Source organism: Grammomys surdaster, unplaced genomic scaffold (assembly GCF_004785775.1).
Source record: "Grammomys surdaster isolate TR1022 unplaced genomic scaffold, NIH_TR_1.0 125612, whole genome shotgun sequence".
Lineage (NCBI taxonomy): Eukaryota > Metazoa > Chordata > Mammalia > Rodentia > Muridae > Grammomys > Grammomys surdaster.
Genome location: NW_021620455.1, coordinates 927478 through 936262, shown reverse-complemented (window position 1 = coordinate 936262; position 8785 = coordinate 927478). Strand labels below are relative to the sequence as shown.

At 49.9% G+C, this 8785-nt stretch overlaps 1 protein-coding gene across 2 annotated transcripts in view; it reads left to right on the top strand.

The window, feature by feature from the left end:
• The window catches only part of Stk32c (serine/threonine kinase 32C), a 79503-nt gene extending 70787 nt beyond the window's left edge, over window positions 1-8716 (top strand). Inside the window, exons 11-12 of one of the 2 annotated variants that reach the window (XM_028787149.1) lie at window positions 6978-7045; window positions 7993-8716. In XM_028787149.1, coding sequence (XP_028642982.1) covers window positions 6978-7045; window positions 7993-8137 — 213 coding nt within the window. In that variant the 3' untranslated portion in view covers window positions 8138-8716. The remainder of the gene's footprint in view (window positions 1-6977; window positions 7046-7992) is intronic. The other variant, XM_028787150.1, reaches the window with a different exon arrangement.
• The last annotated feature ends 69 nt before the right edge of the window (window positions 8717-8785 follow it).

Below are 8785 nucleotides of genomic sequence, written 5' to 3'. Positions count from 1 at the left end.
CTCTCTCTCTCTCTCTCTCTCTCTCTCTCTCTCTCTCTCTCTCTCCTCCAGCTGCCTCTGTTTTCTGTGGGTTGGTTTTTAACTCGACAGCTCCTGGGTCAGGTGCCAAGAGTAGAGAGATTCTTCCTGGGGCATCTAGAACCAGGGCTTTGGGGAATAGAAACTGGCTTTGTGTGGGCGTGGGTACCTTGTGTGAGAATCCAGACGTGGAGAGCATACTGGCTAACTGCCGTGCTGACTTCTGGAGGCTGTGAATGGGAACCAGCCTGGGTTGACACCTGCACTGGGAGGAACTCAGCTCCATTCTGCAGCAGTTGGCGGGAGCTGTAGTTGGAGGTGGGAAGTATTCTGAACATTGGCCAACACTGAGAAAACCTCCAATGTTCTTATGGAGAATTGAGAAGCTGAAGACTGGGGACTTTAATGCACACCTTGGTTTTCTTACAATTGTATAACATACAGTTCACACACACACGAGGTGCATCATAGTTGACTTCCAGCACACCCACCACCACAGTCTAAGTGGAGAGCTTTCTCATGGCCCCTTCTTATCCGCTGCTCTGCTCTTCTCCAGCCTCCCCGTCACCCCTACTCTGCCCTGACATTTCATCCAGGATGAATCATGCTGTGTGGTTCTACAGGCTTCTTGCACTTGGCACGATGTAGATTCAGCCATGCTGTCCCAAAGGCCAGCACCTCCTTTGTTCTAATTGTGAAAAGCATCTCCTTCCTATGTAGTATTTTATTCATGAATATATCAGCCATTTGTCACTGGGCTGGAATTTGGGCCACTCCTGCTTTTGAATCATTATAACTCTAGTGTGAATGAATATCCCTGTGTAGGTCCTCTTGGGGACGTGCTCTTGTTTTTTTTCTTGGGAGAGACCTTAGCATGACATCTGGCTTATGTTACACCTAAATGCCTCAGTTCACGCTCAGGTATGCTCCACGGCTGTGCCATTTTATACTCCCGTAGGCCACGTATGACAGTTCTAAGACTTTACATCCATATCTGTTCTTGTTAATGTTCAGTTCGAATCTTAAATTGTAATCACTACACTGAGTCTGAGACAGTGAGGTTTTTGTTTGCTTTTACTTTTTGTTGTTGTTTTGGTTTAGCTTTGGTTTGGTATGATATCTTATTTCTTTGCATGTTTTGTTGGTTTTTTATTTGTTTTCTGAAACCGGATCTCATATAGCCCAGGCTGGTCTTGAACCCACTTTATAGCCAAGAATGACCTTGAATTTCTGATCTCTTACTTTTACCACCCAAATGCTAGGATTAGGGCGTCTGTTTCACCATGCCCCACAATGCCCCATTCATGCTGGGTGCTCTATCAACTGAGCTACACCCCAGTTACCACAGCTGTTTTTTATTTGCATTTCACTGACTAATGAAAACCTTCTGTCTTATTGGAGAACTGCCACTTTCTGTCATTTTAAAGCTGGATTATCTTTCACAGTCTGCTATGCCCATATCTGTCTTTAGCTGATGTGTTTGGGCCACTGACAATGACACGGTCAGATTCCTATCTACTCTGTTTGTCGACAGTCCACTTACCATGTTTTTTTCTTTCCTATCCAGCTTTTCCTCCTCGGGTTTGCATCAAGTGCTTTACACGACCCCCTCCCCCCCCATCTCTTCCCTTAGTTCACCAATTAAACATCTTTCTTTGGTAGTTTTAGGAGGGCTGGCAAGATGGTTCAGTGGGTAAAGGTGCTTGCTGCCAAGCCCTAGGACCTGAGTTTGGTTCCTGAAACCCACACAGTGGAGAGAGAGGACCGCATTCCGATGGTTGTCCTCTGACCTCCATACGTGGCTCACCATGTTGCATGTATTTCCTCATGCATACACATGTATTCCTCATGCATACACATGAATCAATGTAAAAATATTTCCAGTGGCTGTAGTAGATTTTCCAATGTGCCTTTAGCCAATTAAAGCTTACCTTCAGACAACACCACATCATCCAGGTGGGAGAACACAACCATAAGGGGAAGCCCCTTCCCGTGAGCATTGTTCACCACAGGCCGAGCCCTGTCATTCACCTTGGACTTGCACCTGCCAATCGCTTAGTGCAGAAGTCAGGTGGGGAGAATCTGTAGTCTGTATGAACTCTCACCCACATTTCCCAGCTCTTTCCCTCCCGTCGGGTGAGGTAGCCAGTGAAGGGTGTGTGTTCTCAGATCTCTTCCCCAGTATAGTGGATTTCCCCTTGGACAGTGGGTTCCACTTCTGCATGGGAGACTCTGGGTGCATTTCTCTAGTTGTTCTTTCCTGCTCTTCTGGCCTTGAGTGGGAACCTCTCTGGGTTCTCCATCAGTATTTGTTGGCTTCCTGGAATGAAGCCAACAAAGAAATGGGACCCTGTGAGTGGTGCCCCAGGAATCTAGCCTTGGGATGAGGGCTCCTGCAGTTCTTGATCCACTGACCTCAACTCCAGGGAAGCCCTTTCCTTTGGGACTCTGTTGTCTTCTGTAAATTTGGAGGCTCCTGTGGTCCTCCAAGATCTTCAGTGCAGCAGCTTTTTCTCTGGTTGAAAGAATGGGAGCCATTCACAGAGCAGAGCCCGACACAGAAATCTGTGTGGTTTTATTTTAAGAGTTATTTCTTTACACATTGGGTGCAAGTGCTCATCAGATGTGTGACTGTCACGTGCTTGCCTCTCTTGCCAGACTGTCTTCTTGTCTTTGTGGGTGTGTCATCTACAGCTGGAGTCTTTCATGCGAACTGCCGGGAGCATCCATTGCTTGTGTTTGTCCTGTTGGAGAGAATCTGCAAACCCACAGTCGTGAGGATTTTGCCTGTGTGCTCTGTAGCTCCAGGGCTTGTACTCATGTCCATGTTTAGCTGATTCTGATGTGTGGTGTGAGGGGACGGTCCACCGTCATTCTTTTGTATGCGGATATCTGATGTTGGCAGAAATGTGCTGAGAGGGCTATTCTTCCCTCACTGAACGTCTTGGCACCATTTTCACAAATCAATTTGACCATAAATAGCAGGGTTTATTTATGGATTAACTCCTGCCCCATTGATCTGTCCTTGTCTAGCAGATGCCGTCTTGGTTACTGTCACTTTGAAGCAGTGCTGAAACCAGGAATTGGGACTCTTCCCAAGTTGTTCTTTTCTTTCGAAATGATTGCCCTGTCCTAGGTCTCTTGCATTTCTAATGGATTCTGAGTAGTTTAGGAATAGTAACCGCGCTCCCTAACACATCTGTCTGCCATAGAGTTAGGGGCTGGACCTGGTCTCCATTTCCCAGGTGCTTTGTTAACAGGAGTGATGTCTGGAGTCTGGTGCTGAGTCTGAGCTTTTATTTGGGCTCAGATAACAACTTCTGGACCAGAGGGTTCACGTGCAAATGAACCACCAAGGAAGTGTGACTAAGAACAATCATAGAGGGGTGGACTCAGCCTGAGGCAGCGAGGGTGCAGACTGCTGCAGAGATGACCAGCTCCAAAGGAGCCAAGCTGTGCTCCTGGGCCTGACCTAGGAATGACACCTTTTTGGTGTCCTCATATGTATTGGCAAGTGCTCCAACAGCCTGCCATAAATGAGAAGAGCTGAATGTGGATGTCCAGCATCCCAAGGTTCATAGAACCAAACAGGAAGACATCACAGGGGTCCTCCTGGGGAAAACGCCTGGAATATGCCAGAGGAGTGTCTGTGGGAAAGAGGCTCATGGAACACTCGGAGGCCATGGCAGTCTCTCTCATCCCACTCAGAGCCACTTTCCCTAGATGCTTCTGCAGCGGCTCCTCAGGCCACTGGAGACTTGTCTTCTAGGAATGTGTTGAGGGTGAGGTTAGTGGATAGATCACAGCCCCTGCTGTGGTGCTGCTCACAAGGTCAGGGCCACGAGCCACCACCCCAGGGCCAATGTGGCTCCTTCCCACCCTCACAACACACCTCTGCCAGTCTCAGCTTTTTGTCGGATGAATCCTGTCTCAAGCCATGATTCAAATCCTCATCCCCGAGGGTTCTGAGCCTATGACTGTCTTTACCTTCTCAGACTAAAATTTTGTATCTGTCTGCTTATCATCAGAATGAGGCCAGAGAGTACACAGAGAAACACAGCCTAGCCTCTTCTTGGTGATCAAAGTCAGTGCCTCTGCTGGAATGCAGGCCCCTCTCAGGGTGGCCCCAGATGTGGGGCAAAATGCTGGGAGTGTGATACCTCCTGCAAAGGAGACAGCTGCAGAGACCTGGAGATCCCCAGAGATCCCCAGAGTCCTTTAACCCTTCAGTACTAATTAGTCTGTACCTGCTGTAGATTCAGGGACAGGAGACCCCCAAATGGGAGACAGAGCAGCTGACAGAATCATGCAATCATGATCACACACACACACACACACACACACACACACACAGAGAGAGAGAGAGAGAGAGAGAGAGACAGAGACAGAGAGACAGAGACAGACAGAGAGAGAGACAGAGAGATTCACAGACACACAGAGAGACAGAGAGATACACAGAGAGAGTCACAGAGACACAGAGAGAGACAGAGAGATACACAGAGAGATTCACAGAGACACACAGAGAGAGACAGAGATACACAGAGAGGAGGAGGAGGAGGGGAGGGGGAGAGGGAGAATGAATTAGTTCATGTTCCTACCCTTGACAAGGTGTCAAGATGGGTTCCGGAGGGCATTGTGCAGGAGTTAGGAAAACCAGTTGCCTTTGAAAGGTGAAGAAACAGGCCAGGGTCTGTGCTATTTTCCCAGTAGGAAGAGGTGTGAGGTATAGATGCTCAAATTCTCGACTTTAGAAGGTTGATCCCAGAAGACCTTGCTTCTTGCAGAATGACTTTTGAGTAGAGTGGAAAGATTATGAGACACCGTAGTAGAAAGACAGAGGTGAAGATAAAACACTTCTGACTGTGGCTCTTTTTGGTCACTCCAGCCTGGGTGCTATTCCCGGTGACTGTGTAGTCTGGTTGGTCTAGGGATGGAGTACAGATCTTGTTTATTACAGCATCTGCCTTTTAATGTGTATGTTCTTGGGAGGGCACACATGTGTGCCCGTACGTGGGCATACGTATGCATCGAAGGGGCAGAATTTGATGTCCTGTGCCTTCTTCAGTCTCTTGACTTGATTTACTGAGCCATGATCTCTTGATGTACCCAGAGTTCCGTGATGCAGCCCAGTCTAGCTAGCCAGCCTGTCCTGTTCCCTTGCCTCTACCTCCCAAGCATAGGGATTACAGGAGGGCTACCATGCCTACCTGCCTTTTTATGTGGCTGCTGAGAACCAGAATTCTAGTACTCATGTTTGCATGGCAAGTGTTTTATCTACTGAGGTCAAGCTCCCTATAACAGCTATTTTAAAAACAGCTTTAGTCTGAATCATTGGCCTGAAATCTATAGACACGTAAGGTGTACAGACTGTTACGTTATTACAAGAAAAACAATTATACATAATCATCGAAGTAAAGCCAAGTAACGTACCCATTATCTCCACATCATTATTGTATGCACGAGGGGAGAAGACTGAAGAAAATCTATACTTTTCGGAATCTCAAGTATACAATGCAGTGTTGTTAACTACTGTTAGCATACTACACACTCGGTCTCTAAAATGTGCTGATATGCATAACTTACCCTTTACTCCTAACCCACATCTTCTTCTCCCTCCCCTCCCTCATCCATAACAACTGCTACCCACAAGTCAAGGAGTTGACTGGAAAGCCAGCACTGACTGATGCCACAAGCCTTACCAGGGTCTTGCCTTCAGCATCCAGGGAAAGGGTGGGTCTGTGGCCACTAGGCCCTGTGAGAGGGGCCTGAGTGTTAGCTCGACAGACTTCTAAGCAATGGGCATGCCTTTTGTGGAGGCAGCTGCAGGCACCTGGTCCCCGTAGCATACATTTGCTGTGAACTAGCTGTCCTTCCTCTTAGGGGACTTAGCCCCTCCCAAGTGATAGATTGTAGGGCTGATATTGGCTTTGGAAAGCAAGAAAGTAACGTGTCTCCTCCCCCAGGCAGCTGATGACCTTTCCCTATCTAACTCTGACCTCACTGACCACCAGATGCAGCCCAGTCTAGCTAGCCAGCCTGTCCTGTTCCCTTGCCTCTACCTCCCAAGCACAGGGAGCCCCCGGCTCTGCTGGATATTATCCCAGACCCTTCCCCCTTCTGAACCAGTGCTCTCCCCCCTCCCTGTCCTGGGCTTCAGGTTCTTGGATGTTCTATTGCCACCATGGTCACAAGGGGCTGAGTTCCAGCAGTCACTCCCATCTCAGAATCCCCAGCTCATTGCTTACCACGGTGTGGGAGGAGAACAGGCCAGAGTGTAGGTCCTTTGGCCTTGGATCTGCGGGCTGCCTGTGCATGTGTTTTTACTTCTCAGCATCCTTCTAAGAATAATCTGGAATCTTCCCTTGAACTCCATAACCAAGTCTCCAAAAGCTGTCCTGTAGTGTTTTGAAACCCAGCCCAGGGGCTCACACCAGGAAACTGATTCCAAGCAAGCGGGGGGGGGGGGGTCTTTTGCAGACACCCCTCTTTAGCCTCATGTTCTGACTTACAGCCCATCCACAGCCCCAAAACCCACTCCCAAGCTGTTGTCCTGTTCTTACTGGTGCCCATTAGTTGAGCCTTGTAGCTCCCAAGAGGGCCCCTCACCTCTGAGCCTGGCCATGCTGCTGGGAGACACAACTATGTTCTGAGGGAAACAGGTAAGTGGAGGCAGCTACTGAGGAAGCAATGTGTCTTCAGCATCACTACCAGATTCTCTAGGAAGAGACATGGGCCGGGGCCACACACAGGTTCACTGGTCTTTCCCATGTCATGACCTCCTCCCCTCTCTGGTCTTTAGTGTGTCTGCTCTCAGCTGTTGGAGATAGACTTCTGAAGAGCAGAGCTTCTTGGGAGCCAGGCATTTCCTTCTCAGAGCTCAGGAGTGGGCGATTGGAGCAGTGCTTGAGGACTGCCCACAGTGTCTAGCACAAACCACTGGATGGTCTTTCTGTCCACAGGAGAATGACTACCTGCAAGACTGTCTGGATGCCATCCAGCAAGACTTTGTGATTTTTAACAGAGAAAAGTGAGTATGTAAGAGACCATAGAGGGCTCAGGGGCTACACGGCACGGATGTCCCAGAGGCCACGTGGCTTGTGAGGCCTGGCCCATGCTCTCTGGGAAGGACAACAGCGGATATAGAAGGTAGAGTTGAGTGGCCTCAGCTCAGGCTCCTGAAGGGGCTCCCTGGGAACCTTCTAGGTGGACTTAGATCCAAGGGTTGGGAATCTCAGGCACACACTTGGCTCAGACCAGAATTATCACCTCCTGGTAGCCCCTGAAGTCACACCTGCCACTTGGTCACTCACTCAGAAAAGCTTTCCTTAGTGTCTAGAACAAGTGGGACAGAAAGGGTACAGGTTACAGAGAGCTAACAGTGGAGATAGCCTTGTATAAGGTGCCTAAGGAAAGGGTCAACCTGCCCCCTGCCTGAGAAACACGGAGGTGTTCCCAGAGGCTTGGTACTAGGCTGGGGAGGATGCACAGAGCAGTGTGGGACTGGTTGGAAACACTGGACCCATCCTCTGGTTAGAGCACAGGATGAATCATGGGCATGGCCATACTCTTTGAAAAGCTGTCCCAACACTGCCCACTGGAACAGCTCTGCCCTGGGCTAGAGTGCCCTCCTTTTCTGCATGAGCTGAGATGCAGAGCCTGTGGCTCCCAGCCTCATAGCTCTGTGGCCAGCAGTTTAGGGCTGGGCCTCCCATGTCTGTAGTGTTCTCAGCATCCATGTCTGTTTTCTGGCTCCCTGTGTTCCCAGTATGCTGGTACTAAAACAGGGCTTCCAACAAGAGATATTCTTGGTATCCCCTATCACACCCCTGAAGGACACACCCCATGTGTTCTAGCACAAAGTCATATAGTCTACATCAGTGGGTCCTGGGGCTGCGAGTGAGGCTGTGACATTTGGTGATCTACATAGATCCACTTGTGTGTGTGTGTTTGTGCGTCCTCCCTGCCCTGCTCCAGGTTGAAGAGGAGCCAGGAACTCATGAGCGAGCCTCTTCCAGGCCCTGAGACTTCGGATATGACAGATTCCACTGCAGACAGTGAGGCAGAGCCCACAGCCCTGCCCATGTGTGGCTCCATCTGCCCCTCTTCTGGGAGCAGCTAGGCCATCCAGACTGGTCCGAGGGCAGTTCTCTCTCAGGCTGCTTTGAAGACTCAGAACGGCCAGAAGAGGGCAGCAGTGGGGCAAAGGCCTGACCGCGCAGCCTGCCCGTGAGGCTGTCAGTATGGTGAAGGTGCTGGGAGCCATGGATGCCCGTCGAGAGAGTGGTGGCTGGGCAAAGAGGGCCCTTGGTACCTAGACCGTGGTTACTTGCAACATGGAGGGAGTCATGCAGTCACCACGCTGGCTGGCCCCTCTGACTGTAGGCTGGCAGATTACAGGTGGCCAGAGTGGCACAGTGGAGCAGGAGCCCTTGGCTTTCTGGACCCTTTTGAAATTGGCTGTACATAGCCTTGTGGCCAGTCTTTGCTGTGGCCTAGCCAGAATGTCCTTGAGCTTGCTGCTCAAGGCCGTGGGGCTGGGAACAGGCCTTTCCGATTCTGATATGTTACTGAGGGTAAGGGTTGGGGGAGGGAGTGGGAGGGAGGGCAAAGAGCGTTTTCTAGTGACACACACTGCTCTGGCAATTTCTGCGACTCGTGTATAGTTTTCACCTCTGAGAATTACAGTCTAAGAACTGCTGTGCCGTGTGCTCTGTGTGTTTTATATGCCTGTGGAGTGAGGGCATCCATGTCTGCAGTGTTCCATGGA